At 41.5% G+C, this 21570-nt stretch overlaps 2 protein-coding genes across 2 annotated transcripts; one reads left to right on the top strand and one right to left on the bottom strand.

Moving 5' to 3' along the window:
• The first annotated feature begins 3399 nt into the window (after positions 1-3399).
• hif1aa (hypoxia inducible factor 1 subunit alpha a) lies at positions 3400-16791 on the top strand. The gene is made up of 15 exons (XM_018690044.2): positions 3400-3689; positions 10411-10601; positions 11118-11269; positions 11475-11559; positions 12184-12293; positions 12864-13066; positions 13247-13353; positions 13503-13650; positions 13866-14176; positions 14279-14484; positions 14585-14707; positions 14811-15067; positions 15154-15253; positions 15345-15435; positions 15533-16791. Exons 1-15 carry the CDS (start codon positions 3658-3660, stop codon positions 15694-15696), a joined length of 2280 nt encoding a protein of 759 aa, XP_018545560.1. The 5' UTR covers positions 3400-3657; the 3' UTR covers positions 15697-16791.
• A 108-nt stretch (positions 16792-16899) lies between these two features.
• On the bottom strand, positions 16900-21066 carry LOC108892481 (serine protease HTRA2, mitochondrial). The gene is made up of 8 exons (XM_018690047.2): positions 20350-21066; positions 19751-19955; positions 18880-19074; positions 18653-18685; positions 18150-18258; positions 17963-18032; positions 17749-17844; positions 16900-17434 (listed from the first exon to the last, which is right to left on the bottom strand). Exons 1-8 carry the CDS (start codon positions 20814-20816, stop codon positions 17269-17271), a joined length of 1341 nt encoding a protein of 446 aa, XP_018545563.1. The 5' UTR covers positions 20817-21066; the 3' UTR covers positions 16900-17268.
• Between the last annotated feature and the right edge of the window lie 504 nt (positions 21067-21570).

The following is a 21570-nucleotide window of genomic DNA, read 5'->3' on the forward strand; positions in this document are numbered from 1 at the left end:
GAGGCAGACAGACAGAGAAAGAGAGAGAGAGGGAGAGAGAGAGAGACTAACCCTTCTGTACAGTAACACAGGCCAATCATGTGGTGGAGGCCTTCGGTAGTTCATTTTGTCATTGCAAACCATCTGAGAATAAACAGGAAGCCAAACTGCGTAGTTACTGTCGCCTCCGATAGAAACAGGAAGACACAATCATGCTTTTTCTGTGCCACTTTCAGGAGCATGAGTACAGTATACTGTATGCTGTTGGTAATAGAAATTGAAACTGTTAAAACAACAACAAAAACGGGTAAAAAGGAAACTCACATTGTGTGGAATCCTGCGTGCCCCTTGCTGAATCTGCTCCTGAACAACTCTGACCTTACAGGACGGAGATGGAGCCTTCCTGTGTTAGTTTATGGGAGGAAGTCTTCAGGTTCTGCATCACATCTGTTTATCTCCTCAGTCCCCGATCCTGTGTAGGATTGTGCTGCTAAGTACCGTAAATTGGTGGCTTGAGATAAAGAATATGTCTGTGTACAAAGGGTTACTCTGCTAAGGCACAGTTTATACTGCACCACCTCTACCTCTACCTCCCTTCAATCCTGTTAAGTCTTTGATTCACCTTTAAAAATCATTTTAAGTTAAGATTTAGAAGTGCATTGATCTCAGGGACTTAACAGCAGCCAACTAATCTACTTTAAGCTTTCTCTGACAAGATGTCTGGTATGTGCTATACAAAGAATGAGGATATTGGATTAAATGACTTGAGTTTTTGTTTACCCATTATTGTGGCCCTGTTTGGCAGCTCTCCTCGGGTAATGTCTGAATGTGAGGGGAGATTTAGGAGACTTGTCTCAGCATTCATTACTGAGACTTACTGATGGCTGCCAGCAGTGTCTCTGCGCTGCTTGATTGAATCAGTACTTGACCCTGCTGTCCTGCCCATTTGATCAATACCCCAGGAAAGCAGCAACAGATAATGAAAAAAACTCTTCAGAGAGACATTACCAAAGCTGTTACCTGAGGAAGTCTTAATTTTGTCACTGACAGAAAACATAAATACATCACATCTTCAGTGCTTACAATGATGAGAAGTGTAATCCAAAATGACAATGGCCATTATTACGATGACAAAGCAAAAGTTCAATTGTTCTTACACATTTCAACATTTGCCGTTTCAGTTGTGTGGTAATGGTGTTATTGCACAGAAGAGTCCCTCCAGTGTCATTAAATCGAACTTCACAGACACAAAGGAAAGCTTGTGCAAAATCCATTTGCTCTTACAGAGATGTTTGGCTTGGTACATATTATAACAATGATTGTAATGGTACCATGCACTCACCTTTCTGAAGTGACCAATAGCAGAGCAAAAGGTGTGGCCAGCACCTTAGACAACTTCCAGACAATCGTAATGTTAGTCAGAATGACTAAATAAATAACTTTTATTTGATATAGTTGAGCAATCTTTATGACCTGTAGCACTCACTGTTGACTTTTGTGTTGAATACAGGCACAACCAGTTTGGCAAAATAGACCTGTAAACTGAGAAATCACTGGTGTAGATTAAGACCAGGTGAATCTAGATGATCCATATAGTATACACATTAGACAGTTTATTAGGTACACCTAGTTAAAATGAAAGTAGTTTAATATAACAGTCTTTATTTTAAACAGATTTAATGTTTTATACAGGTGTTGATACACTTGTATGATAACTTTGGATGTTGTTTGTAGTGCTGTTGAGTCGTGTTGCATTATAAACAGAGTGGTGTTTCTGTTATTTAGCCTGCCCTCATTGATATAAATGGAGTGAACAAAATACAGTAATGGAACCACCTGCCCATATAATACAATATAATTAAACAGCACCAAAAACTGCAGCCTCCAAAATCTGAATCAATGCCTCTTGAAAACAACTGAATATTATAACCTTCATGAGGGGAGGGTTTATTGTAGGATTGTTGTGTCAGACTGTATTAGTTTTAGCTGGGTGTTCCTAACAAACCGCTGAGTGTATATGCTAGGCTTTTAACTGGTTTTCTTAGTCACATGCTGGTTAAAGGCCTAAAACTTACATTTACAAAGTATGACCAAACTGTACAAGGTCTGCCTGGTCATGTCAACTCAAGTCAAAGTCTGCAGCTCAGCCGCTCACACTTAGGTGTTGTGCCATCCACCTAACAGTTCTGGGAAGTGACAACCAAAGAGCTGTTTGATTGTCATGGCCAAATGTAGTAACCAAAATGTGCCAAGTAAGGGTATGAAGTATTGAAAGGCAATATGGCAAAGAGGAAATTTAATGAGGAGTGAATGCTGCTCTGATTTGAGGGCAACTGGGACATTGTTTTCCTTCCATTTTTCTTTTTGAAAGCAAGAGCTGAATCACAGGCGACACAGTTACCTGCCAAATATAACCGTGGTGAAGGAGGAGGAGACTGAGCAGAAATCTCCAAACCAGTACAGGAAAATTACCACAACTAACTGCAGGCCAGTAAAAATGAAGTGGAGTCTAACAGATACATAATGCCTGATCATGCCAAAAATACCCTTTGTGCTAAGCAGTGAAGGAATTATGTCTAAAAATGTTTAGCTTACTTACTTTCCAATAACAATTATATTCAAACACTGTATTTTTAGACCGCTGAGTGGAATAGCACACAAATTTGCACACTTGGTTCTAATGTTGTGAAAACATGGGCAGTCTGGTGTAATGAGGTGGAGACACTTACCAGGAACATCACACAATGCAAATTTCTTTTTTTTATAATTCATGGATCTTGCACACACACAAACACTTTCATTCATAACACTTTATCTTTAAAAAGTCTTTCTTGAAAGCTCTACACACACACACACACATTCAGGAACAAGAAAGGATGAAAACTAACTCAGTTTGGACCTTGGGCATAAAATTTTCTGTTGGGCCCCTGCTGTGGTAATTTGGTTAAACACCACTTTATTTTGGAATGTACCAGGGCCCCTCTCTGAGACAGGGCCACACTGCAGGGCTTGACCTAGGTAATATTGCACTCTCCTTGAAAATGTGCAATCAATCAAAACACTAATAACCAGATGACACATGTCAGTCTGGGGGTGAAAGGGCAGCAGTGGGGGTTACCTTCCAAAACAACCCAGAACTCCTACAAGCCTAGACATATAAACATACATTAGGCCTATATGCAGAGTAGAGTATGAACATGACAGGACTTTATAACCAAAATACATATAAATAGCACTGTAGTCGGTTTGTATTGTAGACTTACTAAACAGATTCTAACTTAAGTCGAAAATAACTAAAATTTTTCATTTCGTTGGTGGATCATTAGGCTTCCTGTGCGCGTCCTCGATGGAAAAAAGCATGTGATTGCGCGCCCCCGCGGATCGGAGCGGGGGCGGAGCCACAGATCCTCTACGATGAACCAACATTGTCTCGGCAAGTAACCCTCTCTCCAGCGTGGCACTGTCTTTGACGAAGAGGAGACGAATGGGCTTTTTATAGCGGACGAAAGCTTGATTTCTTTGACAAAATATACACAGTGAGAACTCGTATGCAACCCACTTGAGGATTTACGGTGTCACATCAGCGACTAACAGTGGGATTTTTGGTTTATTTCTCGACGGGCCCGGATACAGCTCGATACCGATAGAGAGACTCAACTCAGGTTTTTTCGTCCTGACATGGACACAGGAATTGTACCCGAAAAGAAAAGGTAACAGCGGCACTAGCTAATGCTACGTAGCAGGCTATCTTATTGTTTAGGAGCTATCTGCACAAGTTTGGTCATCTGTTGGGATTTGACTAATATTACTGCTGTGACATTATGAGCTTTATTTCAAGGTTAAGTGCCAATTAAGCGTGTTTGTTCGACAAAATGTGTGTGCTAGCGACGCTATTATCGTTAGCACGCGGCTAACGTGGCTAGCTAGTTGTATTGAACTAACCAAGAGCGATTCATGTGAGATTGTTTATTTAGCGAGCTACCACGATCAGGTATCATCTTACTAAATTCATTTCTGTGTGTTTACTTTGATTAAATCTGCTTTGACATTAATTTTACGATTACCAACAGATACGTATAATCGATGTTGTGAGTTCCTGAATGCAGCAACAGAGTTACTTACAATTGCTCTGAATGTGACACTTCTATATCCTATTAATACTACATCACTGGGGGTGTACTATTTGGGATTGTGTGCCAAGCTTGACAGTGTTCAGTCAAAAGCTGCCAGCGCTCATGTGAGCAGTATTAGAGGAGTGTGGTGTGCGGTTTCTGTTGAAATATTCAAGGTTTAAGGAAGGTGGCCTTGGTTTGAATTTCTCCTTTATGGTCTCTGGACTGGTTAGAGTTTGATTAGACAGGCAGTTTTAATTTACATACCTTGTAAAGCTGTCTGGAAATTGCCAACAGTTCCACAAAAGCTGATTTCAGGGTTTTAACTTGAATAATTGTTTTTGGCTACTAAGTTTGTCTGCAACAGCAGCTGGGTTTGGTGATCACGCATCCTTAGACGACCTGTCTATTCAAGCAAAATAAGTGAAAGTGTTACTTCATGTGCTAAATGGAGCATTGGTATCTTCACCTGGTCAAATTGTTCTCAAGTTCAATAGTCTGAGGTCTAAAAGGTGTGATACCCAACATATCAAAGGTTTCAGCTGATTTTTTTTCCATTAGTAATTCGTCCTTTCATTATTGCTCTAGTGTGTAAAATGCTTTAGAAAAGAGAGATACGTCCATTACAAGTTACCAGAGCCCATGGTGGTGGATTAGAAATACAGTCTGACCAACAAGCAAAAAGTCAGTTATCAAGTTAGAAAAACACAGATAACCAGTAAACTGAGACCGTGATGTGTAAAGTGCTGTCTGTGCTCCATAAATGCCTACAATAATTAATTGATCTTCATAAATTAGATTTCTTTTTCACTTTGTGCAGTTGCTTTTTGGATTGTATTGGAACTAGCTGTCATTGACTAGAACTATTGATCGTGCCTGGCAGAGTATACACTGAGTTTAACATGTGGTTGACCTTCGGTCTGTTTCTTGACATGCCTCAGTAAAAAACAGTAATAAGTATTGACTGTAGAATAGGATCATTCATCTGAGCATGCCCTGACTATACATCCAGCAGATTATGGATCTGATCCAGGCCTTTGTGTCATCGATAGATGCCCTAATATGGCGACAGGTGATGAGCTTACACTCAGACTTTTACATGCAAAGCTTGTGCTTGTAGTAGTAAGTTTGACTGTGGAACATACCATTAGTGAAAAGCTGGTGAAGACAGTGTTGTTGTCTGAACCAAAAACTTGGAACAGTATATGCAAAGGATGCACAAAGGGTTTCCTGTGCAAGTTCCTACGTGAGTGACATGGTAAAATTAATATAAAATAGATTTGGAGGAACTCCCAGAAGTCACCATATGTTTTAACATTTAGTAATGGGTGAATAATAGCTTTGAAATGCAACTCAACATGTGTGCAATTTGTTCCATGGAGTTTAAGTTCTTTTTGATCCCACACACTAATCCCACTGAGTTGTTATGATGATCTTCTTAAGGCTGTTGGTGTTGTGCACTTGTGCCAAAATGGTTGAGTGGTGTTTGTTAAAATGTCTGACTTGTAGGCAGACCGGTTAAATAATCGCCTGCTGTTCTTTTCACTTTCAAGCAGTTGCCACGGTGAGGATATTGTTGTTGTTGACTGCATCCAGTTGCCTGATGCGCTTCACTCATTCACTGTCAATTTGAAATCAGATGCTCTGTATAGTTATAGATCAAGGGTGAACATCCTGTTTGGTTTCAGTAAACATATGTTCAGTTTTATCTCAGGAAAAATCAAAAGAAGTGGTCTGGTCGGATGCGGTTTCAGCAGGTCTCTGTGAGGTGCCATGGTATTATTTCTGTCTCATCTCTTAATCACTAGGGCTTGACGTCAAAAGGAGTGGCCAAATGTGTGTAGCGATTCACAGGCTGGCAATTTGTAGGTTGCCCCGAGACATTCTAATACAATTGCTGCTTGAGTGCAGGCTAGTTTGAACCTGAAAATGAAATTAGGTTACATGCTGGTACAGGACATGGATTTACGTTGTTTGTGTGCATATTTTTCTCCTGTCGGTGTTGTGATTGAAGACAGAAATCAAGAAAAAAAATGTGCACAGGCTTGTCTTAATCAAACTGCTAAATCACGGATCAACAGAGAGACATGAATGCTCTTCGCTGGAAGGCAGAGGCCCGATAAGACAAAATCAGAAAGCAACTTCTAGAGTTGTGGTGTGCATTAAGATATGAAATCTCACATTTATGTAACTGCATTATCTGTGTCATAATACGTCTATTTCACTCTCTTCATTGATAAATACTTCACAGTCATAATTACTCTCACAGTGTCTCATAGATAATGCCAGGAAGGAAGCATGAAAACGACATGCATCTTGAATTTTGTGTATATATGTATGTATATATGCAATATATTTGATAGTGCTGATCCGTTGTACAGTTGCACTACTTACTTAAACAATTTATCAGTATGACATCTCTCTGTCTTTGCATTAGATTATTATATATTTTTTTAAATTCAGAGACACTTTTGGATAGCTGTAATCTAATTGAGCATGCCTTGAAATACCCAACATCAGCAGCAAAGGTGGTTAATTAAAAAAAGGAATTAATTATTTTTTATGAAATCTGAGAAAATCAAGGTATTGATGTGTAGCAGTCTCCCAGGCACTAGTCTTTCCTTTTTCATTTAAAAGCCTTAACGCCCCTTTGTCTCCAGTATACTAATTCCCTGCAAAACTGTCCACTATTTTAAGAATATTTTCATATTTCCATACACAGTAAAGGTCACTTTCTCCATGCAGTATTTCACAGCCACTTTTTATTGAGCGCACAGCAGCAATGATGTTTTCAAATGCAACACAGGAGCTGCGAAATAAATGCTTGATCAGTTGGAGGTTGATTTGTACAGTTCACATCGGTGAGTCAGACAACCAACTCCAATGAGAGCGCTTTTATTACAGTGGATACATATGTTTGACTTGGTGCTGTACGCAGCTAATGTCACAGCTGAAATCGTCTTTCTTAGGTGTAACACTTTGTGAATGTTTCTAATATTCGTAATCTTGGGTATGTTTGCCAGGTCTGCACCTCCCAGTGGAAATGGACATGCAAGAAGTAGTAAATTATTATTATTATTATATACTAGGAACGGTAAGCTCCTTGGAGGGTTTCTAGCAAACTAACTATACAGTTTTTCATTCAAGAAAGTGAATCTAAATAAATAAGGTCTGCACAGATGCTCATTTGGATTCCAGTTTGTGTTTATATATTTAGATGATCAATTATTTATTGAGTAGCTCAGCAGAAGGAAATGTTGCCACCACTGAACCATTACACTCGACTGATAGCTCGATTACTCCACTTCCAAAACAGGCTGTAATATTGATTGTAGTGATCCATTACAATATACAAAATATGTTGTAATTGACTAACAGCATCATATCCAGGAATTTAGGGGAGACCCCTGCTGAGCTGTTTGTGTCACTTCATATGGCTGATTATGCTAAGGGTTCATTTGACTGTGAAAAGGGTTTATTTTCAGTCTTGCTCCGCTTTTCTCCCCATATTGGGTAGAGGTTTTACTTATGGTATTTCCCCGAACTGGATTGTATAATAGATAAGACAATGTTTACTGTCGCACTAAACAGTACTGACAGACAGTGAGAACTGTTCTCTCGTAAAATAGGTCAACTCCTAGTAACAAAATACACAAGCAACTCAAGTAGATTTGGCCAGTGATGATTTTCATTTTACGCTGGATTGTTTCCCTGTTTATCCCCAGTCCACTTAACATCTGTTGACTTCTCAAGAACATTTTGTTGACATGATTGCACTTCTACTTATTTAAAGTAAGAGAAACTGCAAATGAGATTGTGTTTGTGAGGCATGTCAAGCAGAGCACTGCTGGGCATGCATGGCCGTGTGCATTAATAGTGTTATGTAACGGTGGCCCCTCTGCTCGCCCTTTGTTTTAACATCAAGAGAACGGTTTTGTTTTCATTGCGTGTTTCATGTAAAAGATTAAAAGCGGTGAGTTCTCTCCTTTTTGTGTGTTTGAGGTGGCAGTGGTTTTTATGATTAAGTATCACAATACTAAATAGGACATACAAGTACAAAAGTAATTGCTTGTATTAGACTGTGTTATAGGGCTGTATTTTTATAGCTGGTTACTGTTTAAAGAGTAACAATCTGCTGTCCTTTATGAGCTGGAAGTTTAGATAAGTTTGTTACTTCTCCTCTGAAGCTTTAACAAATAGAGCTGTGGTATTGTAGTAATGTACAGTGACCCAAACACCATAGTGTATATCATGTTGAGTCCAGTATAGTGAGATGTCCTCCTCTGTATGGTCCCTCTGCATTCAGTTGTAGTGTGTTAGAGTGGAAAATTACAACAGAACTTCATTGGAGCAGGATTTACATAAAGGCACATGATACAATGGGAAGCAGCCACTACATTAGAAAACAGTTTTTATACAGGCCAGTACTAATCAGCCATCTAGCCTCCTGGTGGGACCACAGTTTATAACAACGTGTGGATTTCATCTGTCATTAGATCAGCAGAAGCTTAGCCGGTAGCTTAGGGAGATGACTCTCCCAGTGTGTGACTTGTTCACACTAGCTTGTTAATCATATCATATTTACATGAATGGAAGTTGGAGGTGTGTGTGAAAGTGGGACCCAGAAAGACTTGAAAACGGGGAAGTGTGATGATACAATACAGGACTGTGTACATAATGCTGCAATTACCCTTCTGTCTCTGTTCCCTGGGGATGACAGAGGATATTGTAAATATTTGTTAGTGGTATTGACAAATGTTCAAACATGTGGTGTGTGTGTATGCTTGTGGTTGTAACTGCAGTTAGAGTCTAGGTTGAAACATGTTTACATTACAATACACATAAACATTTTTAGAGGAAGATTTTTGGTATATGCACGACCAAAAATCCTGATTTATATCCACAGGCATTTGTCATAAAGGGAGGATTAGATGACTGAGGAAAGACATCCCATAGAATTGTGGTTTATCTATCATCTATCGAGTGTTGGGTGATTCAGATCTTTGTGTTTATTTATTTATTTGTTTAAGTTTCTAGTTTTGAGAAGCGGTTGAATTTGTTTGTTCTCTGTACTTGAACACTTCCCCCTTGTGCACTGCCGCGTTGGGAGGCACCCGAGCAACTGTCACGAAGCACAAAATCGTCATCAGCCTTACGTTTATCTTTTTACCCCAGAGGACTAATTATGTATTTGTACAGTGTTTTGCATAATCAGCTGGATTTGATGGAAAGTTTTGCTCCTGTATCCCTGTCAGGTGATTTACACAGTAGGCTAATTTTAGTTAGCTGGTCCATTTTCTCAGTGAGCCTCAAATAACAATGTGGCCTTGGTCATTGCTGTAAGTCCATAACAGATCAATTTCAATTAGGTGTACATTTCAAGGGCTTTCAAGGGCTTTTGAAGCACCATCCATTTTGTTGTGATGCTGCTCCAGCGTCTCCTAAAATGCATTTGAGGTCATGAGGTAGTGGCTGTGAGAGATACTGTGGTGTAAAGTCAGCAGCACTCAGGTTCACTATTACAATTATGTTGGGGATTTAGGCTGCCTATTTATATCTGTGGTCATGTGAGCGTCACACATGGTGACAATTGCAAGTCATTTTTCAGTTGTTTTTCCATCTTGAGAAAACAATAAAAGAGTATAGTTTTTGTGCTTTGCACAAGTTATTGTGTCCTTTGATGTCTGTTGTCATTTTAAAATACTGTCAGGTCTTACGAACTTGTTTACAAAGTGGCGAGAGTCCATTAGCCAGAGCTTGGATAACGGCAGGATCTAAAATGAAGCAAGTACAAGGGAGCACTTATGAGCGTTGCCAATACAAAATAATAGAAAATATGACCGTTTGTTTGTCCTGGTAGTTGGAGGTGTCACTCCCTCTGTGTTTGTGTCTGCTCTCTGTGTTGGTGCCAGTATAATCTTTCTCCTCCCTGTAGATCTGTAGAGGCAGGCTCGTAAATGTCATGATGATTGGTGTCGCACTGTAGCTTGGCTGTGCACCAAGACAAGACAAGAGACTCCATTCCCATCCTTCCAGCCAATCACTCTAAGGGGGTGGACTCCATTACTTTTGGTCAGTGGCCAATAAGACGCTCTCAGATAGAGTGTTACGGGGTCCAGGCAGTGGCTTGGCCGGGAGCTTGCTCGTTGCGGACTCCAGCTGCTGCAGCCTTCCCCTCCAGTGACGGCACAGAGGCTGACCAGACTCTGTGCACACACTCAAGTCCGGAAGGAGGGATGTCAGCTCTTGTGGTGCAGATAGTGGAGTCAGAACCCATTTGTCACAAGTCTGTGGCTGACCCGTTGCCTGTCTCCCACAGAGTGAGCTCAGAGCGGAGGAAGGAGAAGTCAAGGGATGCAGCGCGATGCCGGCGTGGAAAGGAGTCGGAGGTGTTCTACGAGCTGGCCCAGCAGCTGCCCCTGCCCCACAGCGTCAGCTCCAGCCTGGACAAGGCCTCCATCATGAGGCTCACCATCAGCTACCTGCGCATGAGGAAGCTGCTCAGCACTGGTCAGTATCTGCAGTTGTATCTGATGGTGGATAATGTAGCTTGGGACACATCTGTGTTTCTTCAATTAAGTTACATTGATAGTTATTAAAGAGGCAGCCTGAGAATGTTTGAATAAAGAGGAGTTTTACTGGATTAAGCATCACACTCAAAATTATTTACAGGTCAACTGGAAAGAAAGAGTTAAATAATGAGCACAGTCTGAGATGCAAAGGAAGGAAACTGTGATAGACAGTTAAATACTGAGTTAGCTGCTCTAGGAAACCTGCTCACACACAGAGACAGATCCATTTGCAGATAATACCTGTGGGTGCAGTATGTGTGTGTCGCAGTGTCTTGCCCTGCAAACATTTTCTTGAGACGACAGAGACTTTTTATGATGTCCTGGGCCTGATTTTCTTCTTGCTTTTCTTTTCTTTCTCTATCGTCCTTTTTCTCTCTTCCCCCCCCCGCCACCACCACCACCACCACCACACACACCCACACACACCCACACACCAATCTGTTATCTCTTCCAGATGACCCAATGGCAGAGGAGGAAACAGAGTTGGATATCCAGCTAAACAGCTCCTACCTTAAGGCCCTGGACGGCTTTCTCATGGTGCTGTCTGAAGACGGAGATATTATCTATCTTTCTGAGAATGTCAACAAGTGCCTCGGGCTGGCACAGGTTAGTCTGATTTGACCTGTTGTTGATCAGCAGTACAGAGAGCATGAAAAAGAAAGCAAGAAAAAGTCTTGGGAAACAATACTCCTCGGTTAACAGTACATATACACACCTTCCATTGAAACAGTTAAGTCACCGTACAATGTTTACCATGAACAGCATGGTGGTAAGAAGACTTAAAATTGTGTTCTCACTCTGTCTGCTGCAGTTTGACTTGACTGGACACAGCGTGTTTGACTTCACACATCCCTGTGACCAAGAGGAGCTGAGGGAGATGCTGGTCCACAGAACAGGTGAGGGACAACAACATCGAGCGGTGTCCTCTGTAACGGAGAGCTCACCAGCAAGGAATCCAATTCACTCTGTGAATTCAAGCTGTCAGAACCAGCTATGATTTTCCCTCTTCAGTCCCGAGGTCAGAGTGATTAGAGCTGGCTCGTGTGTAGACTCTAGTAACGTTTCATTCAGCATTACTGAATGAAACGTCACATCACTGGCACATTAACTGTTTTGCTTTTGTGATGCAATTTAGCCTAGTTTTATGTCAGTGGATGGAATTTGTTTACTTTTTGTTATTTTTTCCAGTGGGTTCATTTTTTTTCTCTGTAGGATTTTTAATTAAATTGATTTAGCTAAAAACTCTTTTTATCAACAGATGTTCATCTGAGGGCACATTGTTTTTTCTTCTAGGCACAGTGATATTATCTCAGCTGCAACGCCTGTTCGCTCCACTTCCTTTATTTATTTTGCTGTAGCTTGCCATTTTGCACAAGCTTTATTGCTCAACATTTCCTTAGAATGCAAATATAAAATGTTAGCAGTAGGCTAAATTTTATTACAAAACAAGGAAGTAAAAAAAAATTGAAATGATACAGATGTTTCCCATTTTGACTCCCTTCCCCCTTGTGTGGTTTCAGGCTCCAAAAAGACCAAGGAACCAAACACAGAGCGCAGCTTCTTCCTCCGAATGAAATGTACTCTGACAAGCAGGGGCCGCACTGTCAATGTCAAGTCAGCTACATGGAAGGTAAGCCCCACTGGAGGAAAAATGCTCTCAGCACTGTATCAGAAGTAACCATATAAACATTTCTATTAACCTTTTAACAATTCCAGGAATGACTCCCTTCAGGGTTGTAGGGCATGTTGAATCTTTTTACAGCTATGTAAAGCTTGTGTGATGACAATTATTGGGTTTATTACCTGTTTGTTTATTTGTGAAGCCCTTAATTACACTTTTATAGGATTGACACACCACCTTCCCTCTCCTACTGTACAATATAGTATATCAGTTGGAAGCAATCAATGTTGGTTGATGATGTTTCATGTTGTTAAATGGTGAAATTGTAGAGTTATTGGTAGGGTTTTAATGTTTATAGTTTGACCTCTACAGAAGGACCTCACCAGTGCATATTAACTAAGGGCTAGCCTGTAATCATTACACCCAAAACACTTCAGTTACTAATGCCCTTGAATGCTCTTATTTGTTCCAAACCACTTCCTCTTATAATTACCTGTCTGCTGCATTAGGAAACTGATTGGTATCCTTGGGCTCTGGAAAATCTAATAACCTTGTGACCCTCCTGTTGTTTCTCCCCAGGTCCTCCACTGCTCAGGTCATGTGCGTGTTTACGACACCCACACTGAGCAGTCTACCAACGGGCACAAGGAGCCACCTGTCCCCTACCTGGTTTTGATCTGTGACCCCATCCCACACCCCTCCAACATTGAGGTCCCACTGGACACCAAGACCTTTCTCAGCCGCCACACAATGGACATGAAGTTCACTTATTGTGACGAGAGGTGAGCTTTCTAGTCAGAGTTAATATTACATGCCTAAGAAGATTATCATGGTAGGCTGCTTGTGCAGCACCAGCACAATCATACAGAGCCACCTAGTGTTCATTGTAGACACTACAGAAGCTTGATCGCTACATTTCTTTAGCATGTCAGGGGAAGAACTAATCTTTTTTTCTTCTCCAGGATCACTGAGCTCATGGGTTACGATCCAGAAGACCTGTTGAATCGTTCTGTGTATGAGTACTATCACGCTCTGGACTCTGACCATCTTACCAAGACTCACCACAACTGTAAGCATAAGACTTAAATTGCAACTTGGAATGTCTCTGAAATTTTGAACAAGCTCCAGCTGTGATATTATTGCCACACTTTTAAGCAAATGCTAAAATCAATCCTTTTTTTAATTTCCCCCTTTCATTTCCTTTTTGCTCTTGCACAGTGTTTGCAAAGGGCCAGGTCAGCACAGGACAGTACCGGATGTTGGCCAAGAGAGGAGGCTTTGTGTGGGTGGAAACCCAAGCCACTGTCATCTACAACAACAAGAACTCCCAGCCACAGTGTGTTGTCTGTGTCAACTTTGTTCTCAGGTACATAAGAGTCAAGTTTTGTTCCCAAGAGTCAGTCATGTATTAACCTGTTTGTTTGGTTCTTCTCAAGTTAAAGAGACCACTAACAGCCTGCATGATCACATTGTGGATTATAGTTTTAAAATGATGAAGTGATGTGTTTGTGATTACATCATTCTTAATAAACTGAGTTTTACTGCTCCTTAACTCTGTCATGTCATTGTCCTCTGCTACAGTGGCATCCAGGAGGAGAAACTGATCTTGTCTCTGGAGCAGACAGAGGATGTGAAGCCGGTGAAGGAGGAGAAACAGGAGGAAGAGAAAGTTGTGGTGGAGAGCAGTTCACCTGACATGTCTCCAGCCCTGCTGAAGCAGGAGGAGGAGGAGAAGAGCCCGGAGCTGGACGTGATCAAGCTGTTCACCCAGACCGTGGAGGCCCGGCCGCAGGCTAGCCTGTACGACCAGCTGAAAGAGGAGCCCGAGGCCCTCACCCTGCTGGCCCCGGCCGCTGGAGACACAATCATCTACTTGGACTTCAGCTGCCCTGGTTCGTAGCCCCATTATGCAAACTTAAACATCTCCACAGCATGAATCCAGACTTGATATGGTAAATGAACCAACTCTAACCTTCTTCTGTCCTCTGGTACAGATTCAGAGATCCAGCAGCTGAAGGATGTCCCTCTCTACAATGATGTAATGCTTCCCTCCTCCAGTGAGAGGCTGGCTCTGCCTCTTTCCCCCCTGCCGCCCAGCGAGCCTCTCCACGTCACCACCACCACCACCTCTGAGGATGTAAAAACTGAGAGCTATGCTCCAGCTCCGTCCACTACACCAACCAGCCACAGCTCCACAGAGGTAAGGCTGAGTGATTTATTGTCATTTTGCGATAAAAACTATAAACTTTTTACTAATATGTACGGAGAGGGCAATGACCATTGACTTCTCTTCTCTTTAGGCTGACAGTCCATTGGACTTTTGTTTCCCCATGGACTCAGATATGAGCTCAGACTTCAAATTAGACTTGGTGGAGAAGCTGTTTGCCATTGATACAGAGCCCAAGACCCCCTTCACCACACAGGTGATGATGCCAGGAGATGACTGTAGATTTTACTGTATTTAAATCAAGTCCAAAGTCCAAAGTCCTCTATCTGAATTCATCAAACTTTTTGTCTCCCCTTAAGGCGATGCAAGACTTGGATCTTGAAATGTTGGCTCCCTACATCCCCATGGACGATGACTTCCAGCTGCGCAGTTTGACCCCAGAGGAGCCCCTGTCATGTGGACCAGTCAAGTCCCTCAACAGTTCTCCAGTCCACATCACACAGGACATAAACAGCTATCCCAGCTCTCCATTCAGCTCAGCAGGCAGTCGCACAGCTTCCCCAGCACCACCTGAGCCTGTGAGCGCCCCTCATCCTGCCACCATCATTGCTAAGAGGTAAAGTGTTCAAAATGTACTACATTCATTACTTTACTGTATCACTTTTTATGGGTTAGTTAAGTGTCAGCATCTCTGTGCTACAGGACCCCACAGTTGGACAAAGAAGTCTCGCTCAGGACCTTGGCAGCGCAGAACGCACAGCGCAAAAGAAAACTGGGTGACATAAAGGAGATTATTGGGCAGGTAAGTTCTCAACATCCAAACATAGTTAACTGAGCACACTTTACATTTATAGATGGAGAGTTTGAACATCTGTATTTGGTGGTTTTTGCAGGGGAGTTTGCCTGACGATCAATTGGAGCAGGGCAAAAAGCTGAAGGCCTCCGAGTCAGGAACAACCAGGACCATTCTTCTGCTGCCTTCAGGTGAATAGACTAGATCTGTGATAAACACTAGAGACTTACAGCCTGAAACTATTCTTAGAGGAATCATAATTCTGATCTGTGTCTTTCTCTGTCTTAGACGTGGCGAGTCGTCTGCTGGGCTGCACATCAGATGGCACCAGTTCTCCTTTCACCCTGCCGCAGCTCACCCGCTACGACTGCGAGGTCAACGCCCCCCTGCAGGGCCGTCAGTACCTGCTGCAGGGGGAGGAGCTGCTGCGCGCACTGGACCACGTCAACTGAGTCGATGCTTAGCCTGCTCACTGCTGGACTAGACTGGACACTACAATTTCTCCCTCACATTGTTACTCCCTTTCCAAGAACCCCCCCCCCCAAGTACACCCACCTAAACCCCACCCCAACACCCCTTATTTATGTATCTGTATGAGTTTGATTATAGTTTGGCTGCTGTTTGTGCACATCATGTGATATCTGCAGCATTCCACCGTGACAAACACCATAGCAGCATCTGGGTTTTTTGGTGCAAGGGATTCAGGCAATTGTCCAATTGTCGTTTTATTTTTCGTTGTTTTGTTTTTTTCTCTCTTCCGGGGAGTCTCTCAGCACACAGCGCCTCGACAGATGACCCTTTTCCAGCAGGTCACCACAGAACCTGGCGCTACTGCCAGCAGTGTATTGTAAGCTTCAGTCGCACAATTTATATTTTCTTAAAAAGAAAAATATTACCAGCAATATATATTAAGCCTTTTTAAAGTAGTTTTAATGGGATTTGAACAATTTTATTTTTCCTCCCATACTTGTATGTTGTAGTACTCGTACTTAACAAGATGTCTTTAGTCCAGAAGTATGAAAATATTGTTTAAACCTTAAGGTGGGTTTGAATGTTATCTCATTTAATAGCTATTAGTCTTTGAGGTAAATACATTTAATTGTGTAGCAGTCCAGTACATGTCACTTTATTACTTTACTGTAAGTGTGTGTTACTGTACGTATACCAGGGAAATTTTAATCTACAGTATGGCTTCACAGCTTTGATCTGTACTCTCAAAATGAAATCAGAGAGTAATCTTCACTTTTTTTTGTTTGCTTCTCATCATGGAGAATTGGCATTTTTCTCTTTAACATGAAGTGAATTCATATTTTGGTTTTTACTGTGTGTGACATACCCAGTCTGTTTAAAATAAGTGGAATCTCAACAATTCAGATTTTACTTGTGTGATCATCTTCATCATGGTAGCATTCGTGAGTTGTCGAACCTGTTTGCTCAATTAATGGTAGTCAGTTTAAAACTATCGCTCCATGCCATATTGTTGGGTCTCTCATGCTTCTTGTTGCTGTCTAACATTAAATGACTTTAATAAAGCACATTGTTTCAGGTTTCATTAGCTTATTTTACAAACACAGTGTTTTGGGCTTTAGAAGCTCAAATCATTAGATGACACTGACTAGTTTTCAAGAAGTAACAAAGCATTCTGTTGAGGTAGAAAAACAGTTTTTATTTATTGTACTCAGACAAACCTGGGGATACACTCTGGGCTGTTTATTCATCTAAGTTTAGATCCTGGCAGGTTTATGATGTTTGCGTTTGAGAAATTACTTTGAAATCACTGTGTTGTCAACAGCCATTTGCTGTTTGGACGGGCAATACTTGACCTGATGTATGACTTGAAACACCTATTATTACTTTAACACTGTAGTCTCAGATGATTTCCTTTGCAATGACAACAAAATATTTTTAACAAAATCTGGAGCACAATCAAACACATCTTCATCTGCTGGTCACCGTCACCACCAGGTTTCACAGTTTTCTTCTCTTGTGTACGTGAGAGCTACTCATGTGTGACGGTCTGTGTGTTACTCTGTGTACTCTGGAGTCATTTGCAGGCGAAGCAGCTTGTGCCCTCTCTGCACCACCATGGTGATTTTGTCGTTGTTGTGGACGGCCTGGTAGATCTCCTCTGAAGTGTTCACCGTCACTCCGTTCATCTCCACCACCACGTCTCCTGGTAGCACACCAGCTCTGAAACACGTATGACAGCACCGTGGGTTGACGGTGATTCATCATACACGCTGAGTATTTTTTCCCGTGCAACATGGAAAACATACTGAAGGTTTCCAGAGCATGCCAGATAAATCCCCTTAACAATACTTGTGCATACTGTCTGCTTTCATTTGACTTAAAAGGCACATAAATGTAAAGATGGTTATCCACTTAGAAGTTATCCATAGCAGGATCAGGTTTTAATATGGGAATGCTCTAACTGTATTATTGGAACCTCAACACTATGAAACACACAAGAAGCACCTTTACCACTCCTCCACATCCATGCTTACCTGTAGGCCGGGGAGCCCATGATGACACTGTGAATCAGGATGCCATGTGTCACATCTTGGAAGGACGGGTCTTTAAACTTCAACTCAGCAATGATGCTGATGTAAATGGACCAAAACAGAAGCACATCTGGTGTCAAACACAGTTGCTGAAACTTTGCTGTCACTCGGACGTATTGAGTGTTTCTGCAGGTATTTCTGATAGTGAAGCTTTTACCTCGGCGTCAGTGTCAGCATTATTACACCAATGTATCGCTGCCTTGTCTCCAACTCGTTAAACTGAGAACCTTGGAGAAGATCGACACAAACGGGATAAGTTAAAAAAAAAAAATCCTTCACAAGAGATAACAACAGTTGGAGGCTACAGAGGATATGAAAGCTTTTGTTTCTTGGTCTGTTCTTACTCTTTCTTTTTGCAGCTCGTTCAAGGAAAAGTCTCAGGTGATCGGATGGAATAGCAAAGGAGATCCCTGCTGTGACCTTCATGGTGTTTATACCGATGACTTCGCCATCCTATGTAGAGGAGAGAGAACACATTCAGATGAGGTGAGGTATGAGATTAGACTGAATAGGGATTTATAAAGCAGTATGTTATTTGGCTGTCAGTGGACTAATGTCAGTCTTGCTAAAAAAAAAAAAACTACTGTAGTTCTATTGATAGTGGTGATTTTGCTAGCTCTTAGGTAGCAACTTACAACCACACACTCACACACACAAAAAAAACTGTTAAAACATTCCCACTCTCAAACTATCAGTTTACATTATCCTGTAACAGCAGAGACTAAACTAGTTTGTAATAAAACTTGAAGGTTCTTCATGGCATATCAACACTGAAAATCCCCACGTCTAGTCAAACATGACAAATTACTGGTCTATGCATAAATGTTAAACAGGACCTGTGACTCACCAAGTTAATCAGGGGACCTCCAGAATTTCCAAACTGCAAAACAAAATCGGTCATATGTGACGTTGAAGAGCGTAATATGAGAAAGGTCACAGCAGATCCACTTCGCAGGATAATTTTTTCCTGATCCATTACGATGTTTTTTGTTCCTAACATTTAGAAATATTCTTAGTTCTTAAAATAGGTCATCTGTAAACAGAAAGAGGATACACAACAGACTCGTTACTCACGTCTATGGTTGCATCTGTCTGTATGTAGTCCATGTTGGAGTTGGACAGACCCAGCTCTTTACTGCGTCTCTGTGCAGAGCTGACGATTCCTGATGTGATCGTATTCCGTAAAGCAAACGGGCTCCCCATGGCGACCACAAACTCTCCCTGTCGAACGTCGGACGACCGACCGAGGGTGAGTGTGGGTAAAGGATTCTGCCAGGGAGGGGAAGAGGTGAGAGGAGTTCAATTCTACATCCTCACTGCTCATTGGTCATTCATACTATCCAGAGAAAAGAGCTTCATGTTTCTATACATGCTCTGTTTCTTTCCCTGCTAAAAATACAGTCATTTAAGTGTCATATTAAAATACTGCGAGCAATGACCTCTAAGTAAAGAAGTCCCTTGTTAAAGTCAGTGCTGATGATACAAACAGAAGACTGTTCACGAGTTTTGCTGTGTTGCTGTTTCACTGCTTAAAAAATTGGATCAGTCACAGCCTTGTTACTCTCATTAAGAGAACTAAAGTGAAGCAAAAGTATGTTAATTCATAGTAAAGTCATGTAATGTTGCCTGCTGTGACTGCATTTTGTGACTGTTATTACAAATCATCTGAGCCTCTGTTGTAAACCATTAGCCACTGACCTAGTTTCACATTCTTCCTTTATCTTTCTAACCTCTATCTTTATGCATCCTTTATCTTCATTTTATTTACTCTATTTGCCTGGTGCAGTCTCTGTAGTAAGAGACTGTGTGTTATTGTGTGGACCCCTCATCAGCCACTACAATGGAAGCAAATGAGGATCCAGCAAAATAAAAACTTGGACCACCTTTTAAAGCATTTTGTGAAAGATAGTTCACTCAATAGATATTTTTGTGGCTTGTTGCTCACGTTTGCTGTGATTTTGATGGTGGCAATATCTGCCACTTGATCAACATCCTGCACAGTGGCGTGGTACGTCTCCCCGTTGGTGAGCTTCACACGGACGCCTCTCTTGTTGGCCACAACATGGGCATTGGTGACGATGAGACCATCACTGCTGATGATGAAACCAGAGCCGTTGGACACTGGGATTTCTTTTCCAGAAAATGGATGTCTGTAAGACAGAAAAAAAGCAGTTGATCTTATTCGGCCTGGAAGCTAAATGTAATATTTGAGTTCATCCACACGCAGAGGAAAACATTATTTTGACATTTGACTCCTAACCGAGAGAACAAACAGGGAGCCATAGTTATTTGTAAAAGGTACAGCATAACTACACAGATCAGCTATCATAGTATAGTAGATATCAAGGTGACATCATCAGATGTCTTGTTTTGTCCAATCAATAATATAACTGAAATTAGACTTCTTATTAACATGTAATCTACTGATATGCAATGATATGATATTTCTTTATTAGTTAAAGTTGTAGATTAACATATGTTCAGATTTATAACTGGTTAATTAACATTTAAGTATTTAAAGAACCTTCTTTTCAACCAACTCACCTGCCTATGATTTCAATGTACACGACAGCTGGAGTGGACTTCTCGACCACATCTGCAATGAAGTTGTATTTATACCTGGGGCTGTCGGGTTTAAAGGGAGAAGCGCACTGGGCTGAAGGCAGGATGTGTTCAAGAACCCGTCCGGATACAGGGACTTTTCTGTCCATTTCTTTTTCGTCTTTAGGACTGTCCAACAGCGCCGCACCGCACAGTCCCAGACCCACCGACACTGACCTGAGCAGAGGAGACCTGCTGCTGTTACTGTTGTTCCGACCATCTCTCCTCTCCCAGGCAGGAGCTCTCCTGTCCAGGCTCGTGTCTCCTTCTGCCCCCCTGTGCTGACATATAACAACAGAGGACACCCGGCCGACTGTCCTCTCCGCCAGAGAGTTAAGTCCACGGCTCTGACACCGACTGTGTGTCCTCAATGCTGAAAGAAAACACCTATTGACAGCAGCTGCTGCCATGTTGCATCACTTCAGTCACACCGGCTCAGGAGTTTTAAGACAGCCAGACAACACTGTATATTCAAATATATTTGTAGTCTGAACGGTCCGACGTGTATTAATTGTAAATATAGCGCTGTTCCCACAAAGAAAAACAATGCGACACAAATATGTCCTTTAAATTCCGCTGTTATCTACGACAGTCTGACCGTCAGGGACATTTAGCCATAGACTGTACGTAAAGACTAGCAACCAGTCACCATGTTCCGGTCCTGCGCAGCACGCTCCTTCCTCTTTTTGTCTATTAAAATGGTTCATGGTAGTTTACTGCCCTCCACATGATACAACATGACTTACCTCAATCACACTTCACCCTCTTGTTAAATATATATACAGTAACTAAAATCTGCCTTTACAACAGAAGTTCAAGACGCTTTCAGTTACTTTATTTAAGTAACACTAACAATACAATTTTGTAAAAACACTCTATCACAAGTCAAAGTCCTACATTCAATATCTTAAAAGTATGGAAGTATTATCAACAGTATGTACGTAAAGTATCAAAAGTAAACTCATAATGCATGACATTGGGTCCTGGTGGTTATATAATCATAACACTCTGATAAAGCACAATTTATAAAAAGTTAATAAGCTGTAATTATGGATTCTTTAAAAGTAATGACTACCAAAAAGGGTGTATTTATGTTGACGTGCTCTGGCGAACTTTTTATGTCTCACAGTATTGTTTTTTATGCATTTGTTTGATTTCAGTATT

The sequence above is a fragment of the Lates calcarifer genome, linkage group LG19, assembly GCF_001640805.2.
Source record: "Lates calcarifer isolate ASB-BC8 linkage group LG19, TLL_Latcal_v3, whole genome shotgun sequence".
Lineage (NCBI taxonomy): Eukaryota > Metazoa > Chordata > Actinopteri > Centropomidae > Lates > Lates calcarifer.